We start from the raw sequence: 26,097 nt of genomic DNA, 5'->3' as shown, positions 1-26,097 counted from the left end.
AAATTAATTTTGAATGTAATAATTGTTTTGAGATCAAAAATCGGAACTTTAAATCACTTTTTTAGTTTTTGCCATTTTTGCCGGCAAAAACTGTTTTTGCCAAGCGGTTAAAACCGCGGTTAAAACCATGGTTTTTTCCACCTGTGGCAAAAACCTGCGAACCCTGTGTACAGAGCCTCATGATAAATGCAGTCTAGTGACTAGGGCACAAACCATGCACAGAGCCTCATGATAAGTCCAGTCTAGTGACTAGGGCACAAACCATGTACAGAGCCTCATGATAAGTCCAATCTAGTGACTAGGGCACAAATCTGGGCACAAACCATGTACAGAGCCTCATGTTAAGTCCAATCTAGTGACTAGGGCACAAAACTGGGCACAAACCATGCACAGAGCCTCATGATAAGTCCAGTCTAGTGACTAGGGCACAAACCATGTACAGAGCCTCATGATAAGTCCAATCTAGTGACTAGGGCACAAATCTGGGCACAAACCATGTACAGAGCCTCATGTTAAGTCCAATCTAGTGACTAGGGCACAAAACTGGGCACAAACCATGCACAGAGCCTCATGATAAGTCCAGTCTAGTGACTAGGGCACAAACCATGTACAGAGCCTCATGATAAATCCAATCTAGTGACTAGGGCACAAATCTGGGCACAAACCATGTACAGAGCCTCATGATAAATCCAGTCTAGTGACTAGGGCACAAACCTGAGCACAAACCATGTACAGAGCCTCATGTTAAGTCCAATCTAGTGACTAGGGCACAAAACTGGGCACAAACCATGCACAGAGCCTCATGATAAGTCCAATCTAGTGACTAGGGCACAAACCTGGGCACCTCGTGATAAGTCCAGTCTAGTAACTAGGGCACAAATCTGGGCACAAACCATGCACAGAGCCTCATGATATATTATCCAGGTTTTAACCTCATGTTTTAAAAGCATTTGGGACTCATCTGGCCTCAAACGCTGCTATTCTGCTAAGCCCTCACAATTAAGCGAAAACTACCATCACTAAACCCTTCTTTAAAATGGACTGTGATTTTATGATGCTGTATTACCGTATTCATTCCAATAAGCGCCCAGGGCGCTTAACAAAGTCATTTTGGGTGGGCGCTTATTTTTCACCTCGTTTACCTAATTTACCGTAAGGGCCATTTATTAGAGACAAATTTACAAGGGTCCTGAGACGTTCGAGTAGTTTTTCTGATGCAGAAAATGTATTGCAAGTTTACGCAGGACTTGTAGTTCTGCAGCCATTTCACTGTATCAACATCTTATCTGTCACTTCAACATTAATGGTAACCTTTAGCGAATTGAAAATACCCTGGGTGCGCGCGTATTGGGGCAAGGGTGCTTATTGGAACGAATACAGTACACCTAATTTAACCACTAGTGCTTCATTTTAGTCATCTTTTGGAGATATGAAATGACTAAATGTTTATATCTAAAGATGTTACCAGGTAATATTAATTAAAATCAGACTTTTTTGTTTTACAAGGCCAAAACTAATTATCTGCTCATTATCAGGGCTTGAAGCAAGCTAAATTTCCCACAATTTATAGAGCTTCCCAAATTCCCCACTTTTTCAAGCCATGCTCTTCATATTCTTCGAAATTCATCAAATTATGATATTTTTGTATCAAAGATGTGACCTAAAATGAAAACTTTCAATTTGACAATACCCGTCTAACTTATTATAGTGGTAAATTGCATTCATGTGAACACAGTTTTGATTTAACAGTACATGTCCCATATTGTTTAAAAACACTCACATACCTCGTATCATTGTTAGGCATCCAAAAATAGATCACATAACTCCACATTCATTGTAACATTAAGCTGACAAATCTAAAAGTTGAGCATATTTTAAAATTAACTATCCAGACTGCACTCAGAACTCAACATGTGTCGGGTGAACTTCTTGCACCATCGTACAATTTACAACCCATGTGACGATTAGTGAAATCACTGAATACAGCCTGGCTAAATCATTGGTACCGGTACGAGTCAATAACTTCTGCACTTCCTATTTATCAACATGTGTACTTTGATCTTGTTCGTTAACTTTGAAGGAAAACAAACAATAGATTCATCAAAAAAAACAGTTTAGATTCTGTCTGCATGATCATCACACTGACCTAGAAATGAATAAAACAAATTTTGATGATCTTTATACATGTAACAAATTCAGTGCTCTTCAGATGTACATTCAATTGCATTGGTACACTATAATGCCATCTTTAGTCTTGTGACTATGTGAAAAGATCTTAACACTAGTATCAATGCACTTTTCTTCCTACATGTACATGTAAAATAGGGCACCTCAAATTTGGTTATAGAGCATCAGTTTTGCCTTCCTAGGGTGCAGCCCGTCACTCAGTAGTTTAGAAGACCCGCTATTCATTCAGAAAACTCATTATTCATAAGGCTTGCTAGTCAGAATTTTCTGACTTAGCTGGCCTTCTGAATAACAGACTTTCGATACAACGATAATAAAATTCACACAAGGCACATTTTGAGAGACGACAGTATGTGATAGGACAATATGTGATGAGGACAACAATATATATAGGCCTATATGTTGTACAAAATATTTCACCTGTGAACTCAACCCAAATCAAGTAGGGGATAATAGATAACTGCCAGTCCTGTCACTGGCAGCCTACAAATGTACATTAACTTGTTAAGTTTAAGGTGGAATATAAGATATTTCTGGAAATTAGGAAATGCTCTACTACGCATGTTTTAAAAAGATTCATTGAGTAGGGCAAAGTACACTGACAGGGTTCGGTTTTTGCCTGTTACACTCAGGTATAAGCCTACCCTCCTAGATGGGCAATTTCACTTCAAAAATGGTGGTGGGCTTATAACAGGGGAGGAGCTAATGAAAGACAAAGATAAAGAGAATTTATCGCGTCTGACGTCATCTGTCACTCAAACTCGAGCACGGTTTGTTTACAAGTGTCGTGATGATGACTTGCTGAACGCGGATTTATAACCGGGCACCTTATTGTTAATTTTGCACCTTTCGACATGCAAACCATCTCAAAAGTTAGGTCTTTATAGTAGGAAATTTTCATAACCGAAGGCACCATGTCAACAATGCCTAGAAAAGCTGCTTTTTGTCTAGTAAAAGTACGTAATTTTTCGCAGATAGATCGGTCTTCCTTTTACGCGCTGATTAACCATAAACCAATCAAGGATCGTAATTGACAGTGACATCAGACGCGATAAATTCTTTTTATCTCTGTCTTTAATTATAGTAGTTGAATTTATAAATAAGAACAATCTTCTCCATTTGTATATGCCCAATATACCTGTAATTTCTATCATCTATGTCAATTTTTAATTATAAGTATGGAATGTTAATTTTTAACTGAAATTTTTTAATATTTGTTTTAGTGTGAAAGAAAAGCATTGATATGATTTAAGAACTTGGCCAAAATTACTACTGGGCTTATACCCGAGTGCACCCTTGTTCCCAGAATGGTTTGAAAATAGGGGGTGGGCTTATACCCGAAGGTGGGCTTATACCTGAGTGGTTACGGTATTATGAAAAAGAAAAACATATGTCCGATTTGCTTCAAACAAAAGGCATATATCGCTGTGTAGTTTGCTCTACTCAGTTAATCTGTTTAAAACCTGATTAGAACAATTTCCTAATTTCCAGAAATATCCTCATATTCCACCTTAAAGGCACAGTAACCTTACCTAGACTTTGAACTCTCAAATCAAACTTTATTGATTAATTCCAAAATTTATGAAAACAAGGTATTAATTCAAATAAACATGGCAATCACAATCATGATATCAATCTAAAGTGAATCAAACCTGGCTAAGGATCAAGGTAAACATACATTTGTAGGTAACTATTGTCCACAGGAGGCTGAACTCTAGGACCCTCTGACAGAGATCCAGGATGTTAAGTCCGATGTATACTCCCTTCTTGGCGAGAAGCTGTGATGAAAAAATTAATTCACAGCTTCGGCGAAGGCATCATGTATAGGCCTACTTCATCAAATATCGCCGAGTATCGCGAAGAATTGTTGCCCGCTCTGTGCTTTCATATAGAAACTTCGCTGGCCTACCCCCCAAAAGTTGAACCAAATCCAACTCTCTGCGAAGCGAAGAAACCTGCTCCGTGAAGGAAATTCCTTTGCGGAAGTCGTAAAATTTCAGCTCAAATTACTTTGCGGCCTGCGAAATCGCGGTCGCGAAGTGGAGTATACATCGGACTATAGCCAGGATCCCAAACTGCCCATCTACAGACCCGGCGCCAACACATGGCAAATTACGACCATTCATATTTTGCAACACTAACATGGCAATACCACAGTATTTTTACTATTTGGCTCAAAATAAGCTAAGGTGTCATAAAAGTGTAACACACAATTATTTTTCCAGCTCTTTTCTTTTGGTCTCCAACCAGGTTTAAATTATAGTATGCACATATATCGTTCATAATACACTAAAAGAAAGATAAGTTATAGACCATTTACTTCACAAATTTAATTTTCTAGCCCTTTTGCGCACGTTATATTTGACAGACACAATTTTGATGATTTTCTGCAATCAAATAAAAATTTATAAAGTATTACATAAGGTATTTTGTGGTTATTTAGGTGTAGGACCTACAGCAACTGATTGTGGAAAAAAATGTGTCCAAATATTACAATAAGGAGGATAAATTGTTATAAATAAAATATGTGTGTCTGTCAAGCCATAACATACATAAGATGTCTGTCAAATGTAACATACAGAATAATAATTTGGCAAAAACAGTAGTTCAAGATGGGAAATTGAATAAAAGATCACATGCAGTTTATAAATCACATGTTTTAAAACACTTTTATAAACTCTAAACTATCATCATAATGTGAACATCAAGTGATTTTTAATTTTTTAAACGTATTGCATGATATGTTACTTTTGACAGACACATACAAATCTTATGTATGTTACTTTGCGTACAAATGTTTGATAGACAACACTTAACAATGGATTGTGTCATCAAAATAGCTTCTCCTCACAAAGTGATAGTGCCACAAAGCTAGGTGGAGCTAAATGCTATGTCATGTAGCATAATTAGCTGTATCACCCTAGTTTAGCAGGAATTACAGCACCGTCTTGCGTATGTTACTATTTGACAGACATTTCAAGAAAAATTTTAAAATTGTTATATGTTCAAAAAAGATGGCAGCCACTTACAAATTGATTATAATATGGAGAAATGAAGTTATTTACAATAGATTTACCCTTTAGTTTATGCTTCAAGTCTTTGTTTATAAAAACTGAGGGACTTCAAAATCAATCAAAAGTTTGACAGACAATAGTAACATACGCAAGGCAAACTTTTAAATCCTTTTTTTGATCTGTTAACTTATAATTCATAATGCCTCTTTCTGTTTTTTTGATTGGTTTACTGCACCATTTTGGGAAACCGGTCACATGAATTTCTATAAGGATCCATAAAAAATTAAAAGCTGTTGAAAAAAGGCGTCTCTTGGCATGTTACAAATAAAAGTGTAAAAATAGGCATTTTTACAGCTATTTTTTATTTTTTTTATTATTTAGAGTGAAAGGATTTTACTTAAATTGTGTATGCTATGTCTTTACTACCTAAACTTGCCACTAAACTAGCAAATATTCCATTTCTATAATTATTATTTTAAAAAAAAGATGTCAAAATATATGGCTATAATATCACCTTAGCATATTTTGAGCCATTTAAGAGTGCTGAAATTTATATTGATAACTTATTATCTCTATCATACAATCTTTATAAGTGCAATGTTTGGTTTTGTTTGCCAATATTTTAAGTACACAGATTGAATCCGTGTTTGCTGGGTTTAATGGACAAGGACGATAAGGTCTTAAATTGCGGTACAGTTTAGATTACATCATAAAAGAAGCATTTTGAGGAATTTTGGAAACTGACCTCAAATCACCTTTGACCTTTGATGTTACAACATTGAACATAGCCTTACTACTCATGGACAATTTGAGCAAGTTTAACACAAAAATTAAGGAAGACCCCAAAATGACCTTTGACACAAAATTCCTGAGTAACTTTGAGGAAACCCCATCAAGATTCACTCCACTGAAGTTTACATCAAAATGAAAATCCATTGGATTCTGTGGACAAAGGAGCATTTTGAAAAATTATGGAAAATTATATCAAATGACCTTTGCCCTGAGACCTTGACCTTGACCTAGAGCATAACTTACCCAATTCACCTTTTTTGTTGATCCCGTGCAGCCCTCGAATTAACCCACGGCACCGACGGCATATTGCCGTGGGTGCCCACCCCCACTGCCATAATGCCCTCAAAATATGTCCTTTACCGACGGCAGTCACTTGTCGTGCTCTCTAAAGAAGTTGCCGTCGGTGCCTTAAAACCTCAAAGGACACTTTGCCGACCACTCCTTTGTGAACAGTTCTAAGGTTCTTGCCGACTTTTATTTACATTGATTTTCTCTTCTATGACCTTTTGACGGGGCCACCAGATGCTAAGCTCAAAGCTTATCTCAGAAGACAGTTTTGCCGACAACCCCTTTGTGCACTCCTTTGTGATGAGTCTTGCCGACTTCTATTTACATTTATTTCCCCTTCTATGACCTTTTGAAGGGACACCTATTCTAAGCTCAAGGTTACTTTTGCCGACAATCCCTTTGTGCACTCCTTTGTGATAATTTCCGTATTTTACCAAATAAGGAATAAAGGAAACCTGTTTTGAAGTATACATTCATATCAAAATATTTGCGAATATGATTAACTTAAGCTCATCAGTAGACTAAAATGACTTTATGCTTAATGCTTGTGGTGCTAGCTGATGATTTATATATAATACTGAGCAAATTTGCATATTTATATTTTGCAATTTTTTAACCTTTGGTGTTAAGAATAATTCTGGTATCATACCCTGCAGTGCACACAAGTATAAACCTAATCCAAATCGATATAGCTACAGACTGAAATAAAAGGGAATTCCCCAAATGTGTTAACTGAGGTTTCCTTGTCATACCTACACTTAGCCTCATCGTGTTTATCTCCAATTTTATCGGCAAATATTACCCATGATGCACCATGATCTGGAATTGCGAAAGGGCTTATTTCGTGATCCACAGCCTCATCCCCCCACTTTTCTCAAAAAAAGTTGAGTTTTTTATATCACTGCCACTGGAAACCTATGGCCACATAATGTTTATACAAAAAATTTCTTGCAGATTATTTCGTTTAGCAAAGATATCGTGAAATTTGAATTTCGTTCGGGTGCACCAGAACGAAATTACAACACATTGTCTATGGAGCAGTGTAATACACATAATCATTCATAACTCGCAAACGCACAATCGGAAACAACTGAAATTTTGGGAATAAGCTTTTTTCGTGGATATCTATTATTATCTACTGAAAAATGTCATAAAAAGAGGATGCTCATGAATATGATGCTAAAGTCGGTTTTTAAACTTCCGTGGTCCGGTACGCTCTGGTGAATTGCGATCGCGTGAGGTCGCCTACTACACGCCGCCGCTAAAAACCAAAAATGGGTCAGCCGGCTTGTTGTCAAGTGCGTTGATCAGCCAATCGGCGTGATTGTTTATTGCTTTGGTGTTTACGCTCGTGTACGCGATACGCACAGGCACGACCACGGAAGTTTAAAAAAACAAACTTAGGATCACGAAATACTCCTTTAAGTTATTGCCTGTCGTGATCGGCTGTGTTTACTTCTGAACTTCCATTGCTTTACAAGGTGTCATGCGTCAGCGAATCCGACTGGATTTTGAATGCATGAATGCAATGGTCTAGCCTAGAATGTGAAGCTATCGGTGAGCAAATTCTTGGCTATTGACTTCTCGAGCAACACATGAACATGATCTAGGTAACCCAGGCAAACCTCAGTTAACACATTTGCTAGTCAGTCAAATTCGCCGACAATGTCAATGCATTTTTACATAGAAATTTAAAACAAGTGCCCGAAGAAAGAAACCTACATAAGTGGGCTATTTCATTATAAATGACAACATTGAGTCCCAAAAGGGGTCAAAATTCAAACTCATTTATTTCATACAAATTCATTATCATTTCAAAGTTCAGATGGTGTGTCAATAATTCTCAAAATATTAGAGCGTCAAACCCTCAGGAACCATTAAAAAATTAAATTGAATTTTTGCTGTGTAAAACATAGCTGCCGCCTGGAGGGGACATTTTTTAAACAATTTAATACACAACTTTGAAAGAGTATATGTAACCAACATTGGGTTCATACTTATTCATATTTAGTCTGTAATAATTGTTGTATGTTCCTTTACACTTCAGTGTCTTAAATATGCCAGTTTCAATATAAAACAATTAGTAAATTGATACTAATCCAGATAAATGGTGCAAAATTACTACATATTTTAAGGATAAACTTTATCTTCACATGAAAAATTCATGAAATAGTCATTTTGTCCTGCCCAATAGCTACACTGATGCATAAGTGAGTATTCTCGTCAATCTGTTGTACTAGTCATGGAAAACCTAAAATAAAAGACCGCTCCTGTGTCATTTGTTCTGGATAGGACACATTTTTTAACACATAATAAAGCATACTTTAACTTTAGAAATAGCTGCATCAATATTATTGCATCAATATTATTGCATAAAAGATCCCCAGCATTTAAAATCCACTACAAACAGGGTTAATATTCTGGTTAAATTAGGAATATTGCAATTTTTAGCTAACCGAAGTTCAATGCAGAATAATATCATATGTGTTCTCAACAACTGGACAATAATTTGAACACTAAAGTGGTTTGTAAGCATAATTTGCAATAAAATGCAAAAATTTCTTGTGGGTTTGGCTCTTTGAAATTTTTATTTTTTAGTTTGTTTACCAATTCATGGAAATGACATAATTGTGCTGGAGAGGACATTTGTTAAATTGCAAACAGAATTGTGGATACAGGCTTGCAAAAATGCAACAAATACCAAATCATGTGCCACCTTGGTAGAAGGAAGACCACTCTTCCTCTACAAATTTCACATTCTATGATATAATCCTTCTTATTTCAACAATTAGTAATTAACTTCAGTTCTGGAGAGGACAAATTTTTAACGCGGAACTGTGGTATCAAGAACAAGTGGTCTACTGTATGTAAAATAAATGAATTCCTCAATCAGTGCCCTGTCCCATCAATTGGTAATATAACACAGATTATACAGGTAGGGTAAGGGTTTATATTTCCTCTTTAATGTTAACAAAAATGGAGGCATGAATTGGAGAGGACACTCATTTTTTATTTAACGCATAAAATGCCAATTTTGCAAGAATCTACTGAATTTTAACATTTTTGCACCAATTTTCACCATTCAACTTGCATGATGTTCCACACATATCATATTTTCATTGCAACAAGCACATTGCCATAGAATGTACCTAATTTTTCAAAGAATTAATTCAGAATACATGGGCAAAATGAAATGGGACTCCAAAATTGGGTTAAAATGTACCTTTTGGCAATTTTTTTATACAAAAAATAGACAGAATTCTGTAAAAATGCTCATGTAGCTTGTAGTTTGTGGCATACTTAGAATTAAGTTAATAACACTGCATTATCACCCTAATTATATCAACCAGATATGATAAAAGCCATTTTTGTGAACGTGTCATTTATAATGAAATAGCCCAAATATGTTTTCTATACTTCACTTGACCCAAATATATGATTTTTTATGGTGATAAGTCACCCGCACATGGAATTTTAGAGGGATTTGGATAGCATTTCCATTAAAAAAAGCTGCTATCATAATGAGACTAAGATCTAGAAAACCCCCGAAATGCTGTTTTGGGGAATTTTGCTAGCTGAAACTTTTTGATGAAAGTCAATCTTTGACAAGATGTAACTTTGCTACGGAAAGTGCTATGAAAAAATGGTTTTCAGTTTTGGCTTTGTTTACTCAAGGGCTTTAATTTGATATATAAAATGATGCAGTTTGATGGCAAATTTAAATTCACCTAGCATACCTACATGATCTATATAATGCAGAGCTTCCAAATTTGGCATGTTGTTAGAAATAACAAGCCGGCGAAATGTGAACACATTTTCAGGAACTTACCAATCACAGATTGTTATAAAAATAGTGCCATTACACGTGCAAAAGGGCGTGCAGGGACGGAGTCCTCCTCGGATAAGAAGTTTGCACAGATTTTATGCAAATTAAGATTGTTCCTGTTGCACAACTCCTGTCACAGTTCAGCACCCCATAAACTCTTGACAGCAGCATTCATTATTTACGATAAAAAAATCGCTGATTGATTGAATAGCCTAGGGTTGGGCAATACGTGATATGCCATTACAAGAAGTGCTTTTAAAAGGTACGGTTGCCGGGAAGAGCTGTGTTGGCAGTGTTGCTGCTATTCTTCAAGTTTCGAGTTAAAAAATGTCGAGTTTCGAGTTAGGTTTTCGAGTTTCGAGTAGCTTTCGAATTTTGATTTAGGATTTTCGGATTTCGAGTTTGAATTTTCGAGTTTTGAGTTAATTGTCGAGTGCGCCGGTTTCACATATGAAAAGGTGTGACTCGGGGTGTGACTAGTCAAAAACGATTCTCTTTCAATCTCTTATGCATAGGCCTACGCAGTTTTACACCCGAGCACACTGAGAAATTTCACAGCGAGTCTAGACCCTACGCAGACTTTACAACACGAGTGCATACCATAAGAGCTGTGTGAGATCTAGTGGGAAATAGAAATCTGTGATTGGTTTTTGTCAAAACCTCAAGTGTTCCCTTCATCCAATCAGAATTTATTTATATCGAACAAAAGCTAACATAACACTTCCCCCTAAAAACAATTTTCTCATTGGGTCAACAGATCATGTTTATAGCAAGGCGAATGTGTTAAATCTGCTGAAAACGACCTATTCCAGCACAATTTTTGACCACGGAAAATGTAAATGTCAAAACCTCAAGTGTTCCTTACAATATTTAATATTTTTCAAATTTTATGTCATTAAGGGAAGGGGTATGAACGTTTGGACAGTATTTATTGTGGGACATTAGAGCACATCAGACATATCGAATTGCATTCTGAATACGAAGAATGTCCTTCTGATATCAAATAATTTTGATCTTTTGAAATTCGCAATGTAATACACATTTTATGGCAAATCATTAAAAATTGATATTTTTGATATTTAAAAGTACTTGAAGTAAACTTTATAAATCTGATGATTTATACTTAAAGTGTATGTAGGTGGGATGAAAAGCCGACGATTAATTGAAAATTTTGACCTTTCGTATTGAAGATATGGATTTTTTCCCCAAAACACACACAAAAAATAGGTCTTTTGGGAAAAAAATCCATATCTTCAATATAAAAGGTCAAAATTTTCAATTGATCGTCGGCTTATCCTCCCAGCTACATACACTTTAAGAATATATATCATTAGATTTATAAAATTTATTTCGAGGACTGTTATATCAAAAATTTGAAAAAAAAATAATTTGTCATAAAATTTGTATTATATTGTGAATTTCAAAAATGAAAAATATTTGATATCAGAAAGACATGCTTCGTATTCAGAATGCAATTCGATACGTCTGGGTGCTCTCATGTCCCACAAAAAATACTGTCGAAACGCCATAAACGCTCATTCTAGATCCCTTAAATGAAAGAGCACACTTATATTGTCCATATAGGCTATACTAGCCAGAATGAGCAATGGCCAATTCTCTTTAAATTGCAAATCTTGTGCCGCTACTTTTTGATTTTCGCCTGTTTTGTCATCGGTTGTTGCTATAAAGAGCGCTTACAAATTGATATGGAGTGTTAAGTATAAATGTACTAAAATCACATACTATTTGAACATTAAAAACAATGCAAAACGAACACGGAAAGTAGAACTGTAGTATTCAAAATAATATATGCTATTGGCGAAATATTGGCGAAATATGATAAAATTGACAGAATATTAAAACCCATTAACACAACTTTAGTGTAGAGCCACGCGAAACCAAGGACGTGCCAACAATATAATAGTAAAAAATGCATGGATCTTTAGACTTTGTGATATATATTATGTTTTTTTAGAAAAATTCGATGCTTAGCAATTTAAAAAAAATCATTTAAAGTAACATATTCTAATTATTAAAATTGACCTAATACTTATGATATATAAAATATAAATATAAGTGTGTGTCAAAATGAATTAGGTCCAAAAATATATAAATATTCGTTGAATACGGTATCCAGTGAGTGTTGACTTGAGCCTTATTCCAATGGCATTATAATTATTTTCACTGAGTCATTTTAGTAAATATATCAGGCACACTCCACGGTGGCGTAGATTTCTTTTTGACATTGGGGGGGGGGGTTGGAAAAAATTCTTGAAGTGTAGTGAATCGAATCCAGCACCTTTTGGTGACAGAAAAAGTTTATGGTACAAATGCGCGCGAAGCGTGAAAAAAATTTTGCTATTTTGAAGCTAAACTGATTAAATATTGTGCAAAAGTGAAATAAATGCGTGCGAAAATTTGTACTTTGGGGGCTAAAATATCACTGATAGCCAGAATGGAGTCAAGTGACTCTATAAGTGGAGTAAACTAGCACTGACTCTCCAAAGGAGTCATCTGATTATCACAGGAGAGTCAGTTGACTCTACCTGTGGGGTCAATTGACTCTACATTCAGAGTCGTCGACGGAGTCAAGAAATTTATGACTCTTCAAGGGAGTCAGACTCTGTAATTGCTTGGCTCTTGACACCAAGGAATGTATATTCTCCCATTTTCTCCATCGAGTCGTCTGACATTCGCCAATGGCGTGAAACTCAGAGTAAAGTCTCCTATTCCGGTAGGTCTATACTTTGAATTTTTATCTTGATGTACATCTATGTGTATCATTATTTCGTCTTTTTGGACAGTCGGAGTGACCCTGTAATGGAGTCATGGTGACTCTATTAATGGAGTCTGGGTTACTCTAGCAGCAGAGTCCATCCACTACGCGACTCTATGTCTAAATTGACTCTATATTGGGAGTCAAATGACTCCTGTGTAGAGTCATCAACAGTGACTCTTCAGCGGAGTCAAGAAATTTATGACTCTTCAATGGAGTCAAATGACTCTCAATATGGAGTCATTTTAGACATAGAGTCGCAGAGTGGCTGAACTCTACTTTTAGAGTCACCTAGACTCCAGTTTGGCTTTCAGTGATGGGCAAATATGAGGTTAATTTGGTCAGAAACCTATATTCAGGCGTCAACATTGGGGGGCTGGCAAAATGTTGGGAGGGGGATTTATAGGTGGAAATAAGTGGGCGCCATGGGCTAAGTTGAACTGAGCAAGGGGTGTCAGGAATAATAGACAAAGGGATAGGCATCCTAGACTGCTGCCCTCTGTTGAAATATGTATCCTAGGTCTAGACAATAGGCGGATTAGCGGCCATTTTGTCCTCGACATGATTTTATTCACGTGTCCTTATACTTTAGTACACAAATATACAAGTTAACAGGTTTGCAATATTAAAATTATATTTTGAATAATCAATTATATTCTGTAGTAAATCGATCAAATGACGGTGATTGTTCAGGTATTATATGCTTGATAAAATTAAACTGTCTGACTAGCTAGTATTCTCCTCCGCCGTCAGTGTGATTCCAGACACTCCACGTACCGTGTTGCGAAGGTGGAGGAGCTTGGAGGAGACTAAAGCTGTATTGACGAACACGCATGCGTTAAAAAATATGTAGCCTAGGTCGAACAATAGCGTGACGTAGTTTCCGGCATTGTTCCTATGCACTTTCACCCTCCTGGGGGTGTCAGGATGCCGGGTCAAAGGGTGTCAGCGTGGCTTAATTGGGTGCCAGGGTGTGTCAAAGGATGCCGACTGTCGTAGTCAGTCCTGCGTAGGCTATACGTAGCGCTGAGCGTCGCGTCTGAGACAGACTTTTTTTGTATTTTAATAAAAGACCAATCTTTCTTTTATAATTGTAACAATTTGTACTTGTATCTTTAATATTAACTAGGCCTATGCCAGTTTATTTGGTGAAAGGACCATAAAAGGAAGCTAAAAAAGTTGATTTGGTAGAATAGGCTACTGGACTAGCCTGGTTGGTAAAGCATAATGCTGTCAGTTCAGTTACCTATTTAAAGGCGGAAGCGGAACCGGGAAGCGGAACCCTTTTGTCCTGATCAATAGGTATTATACCGCTAGCCGCTTCATGAATAGCTTGTTGACAAATCAAAAATCAACTGAAGGAACAACGCATTACGTAAGCTATTCTCCAAGTTGGCATGAACAGTCGACGACTAGTATTAGCAGGGAATATTTAGTTGGCGCTATAACAAAATATTTGATATGAATGATTTGTTTAACTCCCAACAACATGCATAAGGCGCTAGAACAGATATGATGAAATAGGCAGGCCCTGGAGGGTAGTTGATGTACGACGAGGGTCTTTTTCCATGATTCTCACGTCAAAACCAGACGGACATTATTTTGATCAACAAACTAATAGTTTGCATCATGTATTTATACATCTGCTATGCATCATCTGAGTGGAAACCACGAATCAGCCGTAAAGTCGGCCCGGTCAATTTTGTATTATTTCGTGTTTAGAAAATATATATCATAAGCTTTAAAATGGTAGGCCTATATAATTTGACTTCAAACGATATCCAGAAGCGGGGTTATGGTTTGTTGAACTCTGTTCCTTCAACAAAATTGTACCTTTTTCGGTTCTATGTATGTGTCTCTTTTTCCACATTTCTGGTAATAAATATCAAACAGTCATAATTGGCGGTCATTTCAAATCATCGAGGTTCAGGAATGTCCTCTCATTGTTAATTGTTGGTTATAGCCTACATATATACCTAGACAAAATATAATGCTTTGTTATCCACCACTTGAACAGGATTTAGCCCAAGCAAACAAAGACAAAAACTATTTAAAGATTCTATAGAAATAGGTAGAAGCTTATTATCCAGCAATAGGATTATTGATTGGTTTAAACAGTGTTTGATGAGATAGGCCTACTTGTCGCAACGAATTGAGATACCTATGAATATACACTTCACGCACATTTTACACTGTAACTCAGAATACGATTTGCCGAGTTTACGGCTCATTCGTAGTGTCCAGTCACATATGACGAAGTATTTTGCAGGCGAATTGGCATTGGTGTAAAAAAGAGAAGAACACATCCGCAAGACCGCAATCAAAGGCTGATCATCGCAGAAAATAGCTGTGGAGATTCGGAGAACCAGACAGAAGCGTCCTGCGTGTCACAAACGGAAAATGCACTAGAAACGGTGATTTAGGTCTTTTATATTGGTCTCAGGCGAACGGACAACCACTATTAACTTTTAAGTTATGTTATTCCATCATGTCTTCGTCGGATCATCATCACGGTCAATATCATTCAAGTTCGTCTGACAGTATCAAAGATAGCCATTTCATAGAAAAGAATAAAAGCAACAAAATGAAGGAACAGGCAAATAATATATTTGATGTTTTCCTTAAAAGTCTGTCCTTTCTTTTGCGCTGTCTTCTCTCAGATCTTTTGCGATAGATATCTTGACAATCTTCTAGCATCATCTGCAATATCTGAATAGAAAAAAAAACACCAATTGTTTTTTAGAGGATAAGTCTGGCTTTTTGCATGTAAGGGATTTACATTTAAGAAAATGGTCTTTTTTTTTACTGAAAATTCCGCCCGCCCAGCAAAAAATCCCAACTATACGCGCCTGATTGGCAAATTTGGTCGGTCCTCCATATACGGAGTTCCTAAAAGGAGTTGAGGGGGCTTTCCTTCCTGGTATGCCACACCTCCGTAGGCCTAAAGCAGACGCGTAGGCAGCATTGTCAGTCCGGGGTGGCAAACTTCAGTATCGTCCCTATTTTTAATCTCCCTCTCTTCCCTTTCCCTTCTCCATTCTCTTTCCCCTCTCCTTCCCCTTTCCCTTAGTCTCTTTCTCCCTCTCCTCCCTTTTTCTCTTCGCTTTCTCCCTCACCCTCCCCTTCTTTCTCTCTTTCTCCCCTTCTTCTCATCCCCATTTTCCTGCTTCTTCGTCCCCATTTTAGGTGTCCGAGGGGGCAGTCTGCCCCCTCTGCCACCCCGCTGGCTACGCTACTGGCCTAAAGACAAATTTTCAATCATCTCTCCTGGAATTTCGAAAAACTGAAAAACACACACAAAAAACCCATATTATTGACTTGACCATTATGTGGTAGGTCCTATTCGAGGCATATTTAGAAAAGGTCAAAGTTTGAGTTACGTTGAGACACCCTGTATTCGCACAAGTAGAATGATGGTTCTATTTTGGAAATATGTGCTTAGTTAAGCATTAAGTGGCAAGCTCGCGTAAAAGCAGGCATGCTCATATAGGGGACAAAAAAAAATACTCCAAATTCACTAAAAAACATGTCAAATTCGTCTGGGTCTAAAGATCACAAAAATGTAACATATTTGCGCGAAGGGCATAGTCCGGGCATATAGTTACCAAGTTATGAGGCTCAACAGGTCCACGGTTAATTTATATGTTATACAGGGCGAGATGGGTGCAATTAAACTGTTCCTCCAGTTCCAAGGGATTCAGGAAAAGAATATTTTTTTTACTATCTGCGATGTCAAGTTCAGAAGATAGATGATAAATAAATACATTCCATCGAATCCTATGGAATCCTACATATCTTTTGACTCTTTGCTGTGTAACATGATAACTACATCACAGATAGTGCAAACTATTCTTTTTCTAAACTGAAACCTGTTAGCTAAGAGAACAATTTGCCTCAACTTTTATGAAAATTTGAGCAACATTGAATTTTGACCCATATAGGCCTACACAACAATTAAGCAAATCGACCGGTGACCTTTTGTGCCCCTAACTTCTTAGCGATGGGTCGTACACGCACAAACACTACATTTCTGGGATCCGTGGGGCCAGACGAATAATTTGACATGTTTGAAAGTGTTATTGGAATAAAAATAATTTGTGCCCCCTATGCGATCCTATGGGGTCATTTTCAGGGTCACGGTCTGAAAATATTGCTTGGCAGACAACAGATTCGAGCTGCAGCATACCCAAATTAACAAAAATAAGCCAGTTGCCAACTTTTACGCAAACTTGCTGAAGGTATAGTATACAGAGATGCCAGTCAGTTTCACTCAAAAACCTGAAACTGGTCAGAAAATCTGAAAAAGCGTGTGAAATGCAGGCCAAAAAGCCCCCAAACAGGCTGAAAATAAATAAAAACGCGGGAATTTGAACTCACAAAAAACCTGAATTCAGGTTAAAACCTGAAAACTGGCATAAGTATAAGCCTAATACTTACTCTCAATCGCTGCTTCAAAGCCAAGATAGTTTCCTTGATATCTCGATTGCCAACAACTTTAGCCAATGTTTGTTTCATCATTTGCGTTCCTTCTGAAGACTCACATGACCGTCCATTAAGGATATGATGGCATGTCTGAATAAAGTTAACAAAATGGATAAAACTAAAATCGGGTTTATTAAACCATACCTACGCCCTTACCCTATAGGCTAAAAAACATGATGTATACCCTATTTTAACTGGTAAGACATGCCTACAAATATAAAACTGCAACTATTGAATTTGGTGGTGTTTTTTTTTTTTGATCCTCATGTCTTAACGATTTCTTAATTATGACATATCTGCCCGTGTTTAGATATTCAGGGAGTAAACATAATTGGTACCTTAATTCTTTTGCGCACACGGCGGGCCTTGATTATTTTTACGTATAATTCCAAAATACTACACTCACTTTTATAGCCTTCTAAAATCAATGAAAGCAGTGAACATCGAAAAAAGCCATCAAAAATTCAACATAAACCGAAAATGATCAATTCTGCCACAATTTATGCTTCGTGCTTTTGGCTATTACCCGCAGTCCCGGCCAGAGGCCGTGTGTTTTGATTTGAGCCCCGTTTCAAAACGGGTTTCCCAAATAAGAGCACAGAATCTATATAGTTTTCTATCTATGTTATAAAATAATACCTGTTCCTTTGTTGTTGGTGTTCCGTTTATGTCGTCTTCTTGCACCGCCATCACGTCAGAAAGCCTTGATTTCTTTACTAAGGAATACTGACACTTTCACAAACTCAGTAGTTATAGTTAAAGATCTTCTACCTGAAATAGTGGTGTGATTCATATGGCAAGTGTCTTTGATAACAGCCTTTACTCACAAATGTATCATCACAAGAAGACAGTCAAATTGTGACACTGCTTGTAGTTGCACGATAATACGGTAAGCCGTATTTAGAAAGTGTTCACAATGTAACTCATTTTTAAAATATGATGAAGAAACAATTTAAGGTTTTTTTTTTCTCATGAAATATTCCTATTTTTGCGGCTTAAGATATTATTTAAACAAATTAATTGAAATTCTGACGTGCATTGCACCAACATCAGCTGTATTATTAACACGATACGTGTCAATACAAAAATGTGTATTTATTGGGACATTTTAATTACAAGCTTTAATTTTCTTGAACGTACATAAATTCTTAATGCATTTATCATGTTCATGATATAGTTAGATCGGTGGTTATATTTGCACATCTGGTCGTTACCACGGCTTACACGACGATATTATCAATTTACACAGGGAAAAAGGTGACCTTTCATCTTGCATAAACTTATTCATTCAAATTTAATATTTAAATAGTACTCCATAGAAATTATATACAAGTTAATTAATAGTGAAAGTGGCATACAAGAGATGGGTAATGCATTCCGGCATAAGATTACATTTCATCATATAGTATCCAAGCAAAACATTTTCGACATCATTCGCAAAGGTTGCTAGAAAATGTTTAATGTCGGGTTATAGGCCTACACATATGGTATTAAACGTTTTCATAACATTCGAAAACGTTTTTTGATAACTTACTGCAAATGTTCTAACATAATGCTATTGAAGTTTTAACAAAATATTTGGCAAACATGTTTACAAAAAATATTTTACAATAACATTTTGAAAACATTAAAAAATATTTTTGTATTATGTTTTCATACAAAATATTTTCCTGACCTTTATAATATCTGTCATTTAACCCTAATACCCATTTATATAGATCTCACAAAATACGATGATGAAAACCTCTGCGCATGCGTGAATCCCAGGGTCTGCGATAACGCAATCACCCTAAAGGTCCGTTCATACTACCACCGCATTTGCGATGCGTTGCTTTGTGATGCCGATTACTTTTTACCGCAACTCAACGCAACCTTTAAGGTTCGTTCATACTACCACCGCATTTGCGATGCGTTGCTTTGCGATGCCGATATATCGATTACTTTTTACCGCAACTCGTCGCATTTCCAAGTTAAAATGTATTTAACTTTATTGCGATATCAAAGCAAAGCAACGCATCGCAAATGCGGTGGTAGTATGAACGGACCTAAAGTGTTATATGCTCACGGAATCGCTGCCCGGGGCAGCGAAACCCGTGTAGCTACGGGTCCGTGATCGTGTGCTTGGCATGAGGGGGGTCTAAGGTTGGAATCCCGGGGGTGCCAAGTGACTTCTTTCTTCATCTTCTCTCTTTTTCGTTTCTTCTTTAACTTCTGATAGCAAAAAGCAGGGTTGGGTTTTGTTAATGTTATTAAAACATTTTTACCAAAACCAAAAATCCAAAATATAACCTGTTAAAACACATTTTAAAAACGTTTTGTGTTTGCTGGGATTCACCAGAATTCACCACCAGTAGCTAGGGGGAACACTTGAATATTATCCAATAGCCCAAAATGTGCCTATTTGGCAGGTTTAGATATTCTAAGGTTATTCCTATACAAACCTAATAATAGAAACACACCCAATGAAGCAAAATTATGGAAATAATGTAACTTTTAATTTAACAATCATGTTGAAGAATTTTACATCATGTTGAAGAACTTTAGTTCTAGCTGAAACTACTACATTGTGTACTCAAATAGATAACATTTTGTCTTGGTTCAATAGGTTACAAAATGAAACATTAAGAAGCCCTAAAAGTATGTATGATGCTCTTTATATCTGCTAATATCGTTCCATACTTGTAATAATCTCGGTAATAATATGACAAGGGGGTTGCACTCAGCTTCTCACCAGTAGAAATGGATAAGACCAGTACGTCCCTGAACATAAAAACAAAGATTGATCCTATACAATTGCAAGATAAGTTAACCATTTAGACAGGCAAGTTTTCCTTTGTTATTTACTCCGATTGAGATTGATGTTTGGCATATATATAACATGTTAATTTTTATCATGTTTATATTCCGTACTAGCAAAGAAATAGTGATTTTTAAGGTGGTACTACACCCCTGGCAAATTTTGTGCCTATTTTTTGCATTTTTCTCAAAAATTAAAGCGCATTGGTGACAAGTAAGATATGTATATTATAGGGGCAAGGATTACATCTACCGCACTGAAAATTTTATTTCAGCACAGACAACAGTTGTGGAGTTACAGTCAAAAATGAGGGGAAACCAAAATTTGATCAATAAATCAATAACTACTTGTCTTGAGTCACTGAAATTTCAGGGTAGTAACTGGATTCTTTGCCACTATAATATACATAACTTAAATGCTACCAGTGTTTTATTAGTTTTTGAGAAAAATGCAAAAATAGTCACAAATTTATCAAGGGGTGTAGTACCCCCTTAAATCATTATATTTTGTACTTAATAAGTACATCAGTGTAAAAATCACATCAAAGCACTCATGTTAAGATAAACCTTTATCATGCTCTGTATTTAGATTGCATTCACATCAACCACATGCATGTCCTCACTAAGCTTATTCATGCTGTGTGTTTGGTCTTAAAAACACATAGTTATTGTATATCATAAGTGGATTTATTTGTCCATCTTCATCCAGGATCTTCATGGTCTTTCTCTCCACTAAGCAATAAGTTTCAACTAGTAGTTCCATGACAATTTTGCAGTAAACTTGTCAGTCATATACATATAGTCCAAAAAAGTACTTTAGGAATCCTTCATGTCTTCTGCTTTTTGGAAGCTGTCTCATTCAACTTATCTGTAGTTCTTTTGGAAGTACTTTTTTGTTTTTCTTCATTCATGTTTTCATCGTCATCTTCATCACCTGAAATTATATAAATATAGAGTTAGGAGACACACTTACAGGGGCATCATTAAGTAATATCCACATTCTTTGCTATATTACTCACGAATGTCAGTGACAGAGCTGGATCTACCACAGGGTCAGAAAGACCCCTGATTTCACCTGGGATCTGTCATTCAATGTCCCCTTATTTTTTCAACTTGAGCAGCAACTTTTATTCACCGCTGCTTTCATTGCTACATCACAAGGAAATAAACAAAGTAAAAGTAGCCATTTGAAGCCATTCAAAACTATAAATCGGGACTGCCTTTTGGGGAGAGCAATCGCTCTCTACTGCTCTCCTTAAATCTGATATAGAAGAGTAATTTTTAGCTCTCCTTAGTTGACCATTCTCTTATATTCTATTGTAAATGCTCTAAACAACTCTCCTTGAAGGTTCCAGAAGAGCTATTTAATGCTCTACTGCAAATTCCAAAAGACAGTTCCTAATAAATCCAATATTCTTGACTTTGGTGGGACTCCAAAACCCTGTTTCTTTGTAAAAAGTAATCCAAGTTGTCACCCAAAGACCTCCAATACAAGCAAAGACTACTAAGACTGAGGTCCACAAGTCCACATGCATCTGGAGGGGTTCAAGGCCCAAGGCCCTAGTGCAAAAAACGCCATGTATATGCAGATCTAGAAGCATTTTTGTACAGGGCCTTCTGGCTCTCACACGTACATTTGACATTTTATGCATTAAATGCATACCGGTATTTGATTAAAACAAGAACAAGCGCACAAGGTTTTAACGTAAAATATTCAAGCATTTGTCAATACTAGCCTTTTTAAATGGAAAAATGGAGGAAGAGTCCATAAAAATTTTTTTTTAAAAAGATTGTCCTACCAACTTGTCTTAGGGACCGATCGTTATCTACGGCAGGGGGGGAATGGGCGTTTTGGAAAAAATATCGACAAAAATTTTCGCGTTCCCCCCCTCGCGTCCGTTCAAAATTTTCGCGTTCCCCCTTGTTTTCCCAATTTCATCCATTTAAAATTTAACAATCCCCCTCCTGGTTCAACTAAAATTTCAGGTTCCCCTAAAGACCCCAAAAATTGTGTGTTCCCCTAAATTTTCCCATTCCCCCTCTGTCATAAATAACGACCACTCCCTTAGAAGGGCAAACAAACAATATATTTTTTGGGCTTAGTGTTGCAATTAGGGCTTTACATTTTTGCTGATAACAGTTTGTACATGTTTCTGTGCTTTTTAAGTTTCTACATGTTCATGGCATACAATCATAATGTGCCCAGGGTTTTTACGGATTATTTTGGTACCCACACAGCCAAATGTCCAAAAAAGCCATTTTGAGATACAGGTATTTTTTGTACTTAAGGCCTTCTGCCTCTCACTCATTTCATACATTTAGTGATACACTTTAGAGGGCTTTACATTTTTGCTGATAACAGTTTCTGTGGCTACAGCTTGATATTGGCTATTGTATTGATATCATCATAATCATTTAGTGATGTGCACCCGTAATGTCTCACTGGCACACATGGGCGCACACCACTAAATAAACTCCCATTGAAATACGTGTAAATATACATGAAAGTAAGTTTGTTTTTCTAACCCATGTAAAACCATTTTTCATATTTTGGTAGCACCAATGTCTTAAATATAGATTAAAATTTAATTTAAAATGGGTTTTTTGACACAAGTTGAGACTAACTTTTAAGCTACGGGGACTTGAACAGCGCCACCCTTATTTTCAGCTTGCACGAATGCCTCCTTACCGTGTCCGTACGCGGATTAGTTTTGGGAGCCAAACTTTTTGACCAGATCAAGATGCACCATTTTGTGATATTCTGAACATTTACCAATAGCATATCTTTTACTTTAATTATAATAAACAATCATGGCTACTCATCTTGCTCCCAAGGGACACCCACTTGTTTGCACTACCGACCTATGTTTACCGGGACTATCAAAGGTTACACCAAATGCGGAAGGATTTAGTGGTGTGCTGCCTTCTAAGAACAAAATATTTTTGTTTTTCTTTATTTTTGGAATCAGTGTTAAACAAAAAAAAAAGTGTCATTTCTTTTTATTGCTAGTCGCTCCAAAGTTATAAAACAGCGCTTCAAACAAGTTCGCACCTAGTGAAAAATGTACTACTTTTTGCCCTTTTAGAATTCTAGGGCCAGAGCAACATAGTAGGCCATGTTAAACTGTATTTATATTCCCATTGATATCAGAAAAGTGATTGATTTCTTTCAAAAATATTCACAATCATAAATATGACATGGTGAACAAACAGTATGTGAGCATTCCGCCCCCCCCCCCGCTCTTTATCATGCAGTATATACGGATATGCCAAAGGCCTATGTTCTAAAGTTTGGGGGTATGGGTAGATGGAACGTCATTTTGGCACTTTAAAATGTTCATTTTCCAAGTTGTGTGTATTATTGTGGCAAGATCTAAAATTAAGAAAACCCATCATTCAAATTGTTTGATATATTTCTCTCTTGGGAATTGAATATTTGACAAAATCTTTAAAATACCGGCATTTTGGGCCGTGTATTACGAAAAAAAGCATGCATTGACTTTCAAAGTCTATTGCGACCCAATTAAATGGTCAGTGATTATTTTAAAACGTTAACATACGAGTTTTATTCTTATAATTACATTTTGCATCAAAATAATTTCAAAGATGTTTCACTTTTTTCTGCCGGGATAATCAAAAGTGACCACTCCTATGATGTTAAGGCCAAAATAGCTCATTTCTATAGCACGGTCTTAAATTGTCAATTCGATGGGAACCTTTGTTTTGAAGACAATTTCGTGTGCGTTTAAGAATGAAATCGCGATTTGTAGACGGTAACAGAAAACAGACATTTTTTCTTTGCAAATAGAAAAGTTTCAGGCAAAAATCTCAACTTTTGGCACTTAAAATCAGGTATCAATCATGCCCATAGCCTAAAAAAATGAGTCTTCGAAGGGCGCACACCACTAAATAAACTCCCATTGAAATACGTGTAATTATACATGAAAGTAAGTTTGTTTTTCTAACCCATGTAAAACCATTTTTCATATTTTGGTAGCACCAATGTCTTAAATAAAGATTAAAATTTAATTTAAAATGGGTTTTTTGACACAAGTTGAGACTAACTTTTAAGCTACGGGGACTTGAACAGCGCCACCCTTATTTTCAGCTTGCACGAATGCCTCCTTACCATGTCCGTACGCAGATTAGTTTTGGGAGCCAAACTTTTTGACCAGATCAAGATGCACCATTTTGTGATATTCTGAACATTTACCAATAGCATATCTTTTTACTTTAATTATAATAAACAATCATGGCTACTCATCTTGCTCCCAAGGGACACCCACTTGTTTGCACTACCGACCTATGTTTACCGGGACTATCAAAGGTTACACCAAATGCGGAAGGATTTAGTGGTGTGCTGCCACATATGCACATATGGCGATCTACATTCCCATTGATGAATAAATCGTATGATCATGGAGTCGTGCCAGGTTCGAATCCCACTTCTGACACCATAATTATTGTGTTTAATACCTAAACACCTAGACAGGATAAATTACTCGTTAAAAAACCTACATTGTAGCTTCACTTGACCCGGGACTTGACCCACCAAAGTCTCATCATGGACAATGATTCAGATTATACATAATATTATATAATTAATAATTAATATTATAATTTATATGTTCATGATGTTTCTAAAGCATTCAGTCTATCAAGAATCCAATTCCTAAAAAAATTACCGAGATAGGTCTATATGAAAATGGAAAATTACCTTCATCCGAATCAACATCTTTCTTCTCAGATTCAGTTCCCCGTTTGCTGTCCCCACCACCGCCAACTTGATTTGTTGCTTTCTCTTGCTCAACTTGTTGCGTTAGACACGCATTGACTTCTTCTTGTACTTTCTTTAAACTTTCACGAAGCTTTTGATAGTGATTTTTACCCTCAATATTGCCAGCGTCTTGTCGAAATGTGTGTCTTTCTCCAGACTTTAGCGTAACGACTGCTTCCACACTGGGCGCTGCCATGTTTTTGAAGTTCAAAGTTCACGTACGACGAGCTGCGTTTAGCAAGTAAATTGTCAAGAAAGAAAGTAGATTTTCTCTCTGATTTCCTCTAGATTTCCTTTATCTGGCTCGGTCTCTGGCTCTGCAGACTGCAATGTAAGTTTGTGTACCGTTTCTTTACTTGTAACTTGCAATGAATTGTGTATATTCACGTCGTCTTGCATTTATAATTACAAATATATACATGTAGCATGATGTAGATAGCCCGGGGGGGGGGGGGCACTCCAACTTTGGAGGGGACGCGTATTCTCTTGGTCGGGCTGACGTCACAAAGGGGAAATAGCCTTGTAAAACCAGTGTGCGCATGTGCAGCGCATGTGCAGTTCCTCTTTCTCGAGCTGGTTGCTATGGGCGCGCTTGTACAAAGGGGACGAAGGGGACAATGTTCCCGGATGTCCGACCGAGTGAATGTAGGGCTGTTAAGACCCCTTTTTCAGCATCGCTGTCACCCAAAGACCCCATATTTTTTACGAACACATGCTCGCTCCAGGCGCTCTGTCACCCGAAGACCCCTATTTTTCCATTTGATCTGTCACCCAAAGACCCTTATAAGTTCAATTTGAACAGCAACTTTCATTTATCACTGATTTTGTTACTTATTTTGAAAAAATAAAGAAATTTGAAGCCATTTAGAACTAGAAATTCGATTTTCGAGGTTTTTTTGGCACTGTTTTGGTTCTCACCCAAAGATTCCATTTAAAAAAAGGTCATGTTCTCACCCAATGACCCCATATTTTTTACATTTTGCTCTCACCGAATGCCAAAAATCATGCTCTCACCCAATGACCCCATATTTTTACATGTTGCTCTCACCGAATGCCCCTTAGTGCTAAAGCGCCAGCCCTACACCTATATCCATTTCAAATTGAAGTGCCCCGGGGTAGATAGAGGCAGAGACACAGGTCCAAAATACCAGTATACCAC

The 26,097-nt window shown here is 36.8% G+C and overlaps 2 protein-coding genes across 2 annotated transcripts in view; both read right to left on the bottom strand.

The window, feature by feature from the left end:
• Positions 1–10,353, bottom strand: part of LOC140152351 (lysosomal-trafficking regulator-like) — a 134,999-nt gene extending 124,646 nt beyond the window's left edge. The window contains 1 exon segment of the mRNA XM_072174655.1: positions 10,111–10,353. The gene's annotated coding sequence lies outside the window, so the exon portion shown is untranslated.
• Positions 10,354–19,838: 9,485 nt separating this feature from the next.
• On the bottom strand, positions 19,839–25,172 carry LOC140153593 (uncharacterized). Its single transcript, XM_072176374.1, has 2 exons — positions 24,879–25,172; positions 19,839–21,095 (listed from the first exon to the last, which is right to left on the bottom strand). Exons 1-2 carry the CDS (start codon positions 25,132–25,134, stop codon positions 20,989–20,991), a joined length of 363 nt encoding a protein of 120 aa, XP_072032475.1. The 5' UTR covers positions 25,135–25,172; the 3' UTR covers positions 19,839–20,988.
• Positions 25,173–26,097: the final 925 nt, after the last annotated feature.

The sequence above is a fragment of the Amphiura filiformis genome, chromosome 5 (genome assembly GCF_039555335.1).
Source record: "Amphiura filiformis chromosome 5, Afil_fr2py, whole genome shotgun sequence".
NCBI lineage: Eukaryota > Metazoa > Echinodermata > Ophiuroidea > Amphilepidida > Amphiuridae > Amphiura > Amphiura filiformis.
The sequence above is the reverse complement of the archived record's forward strand: the minus strand, read 5'-3'. Positions and strand labels throughout refer to the sequence as shown.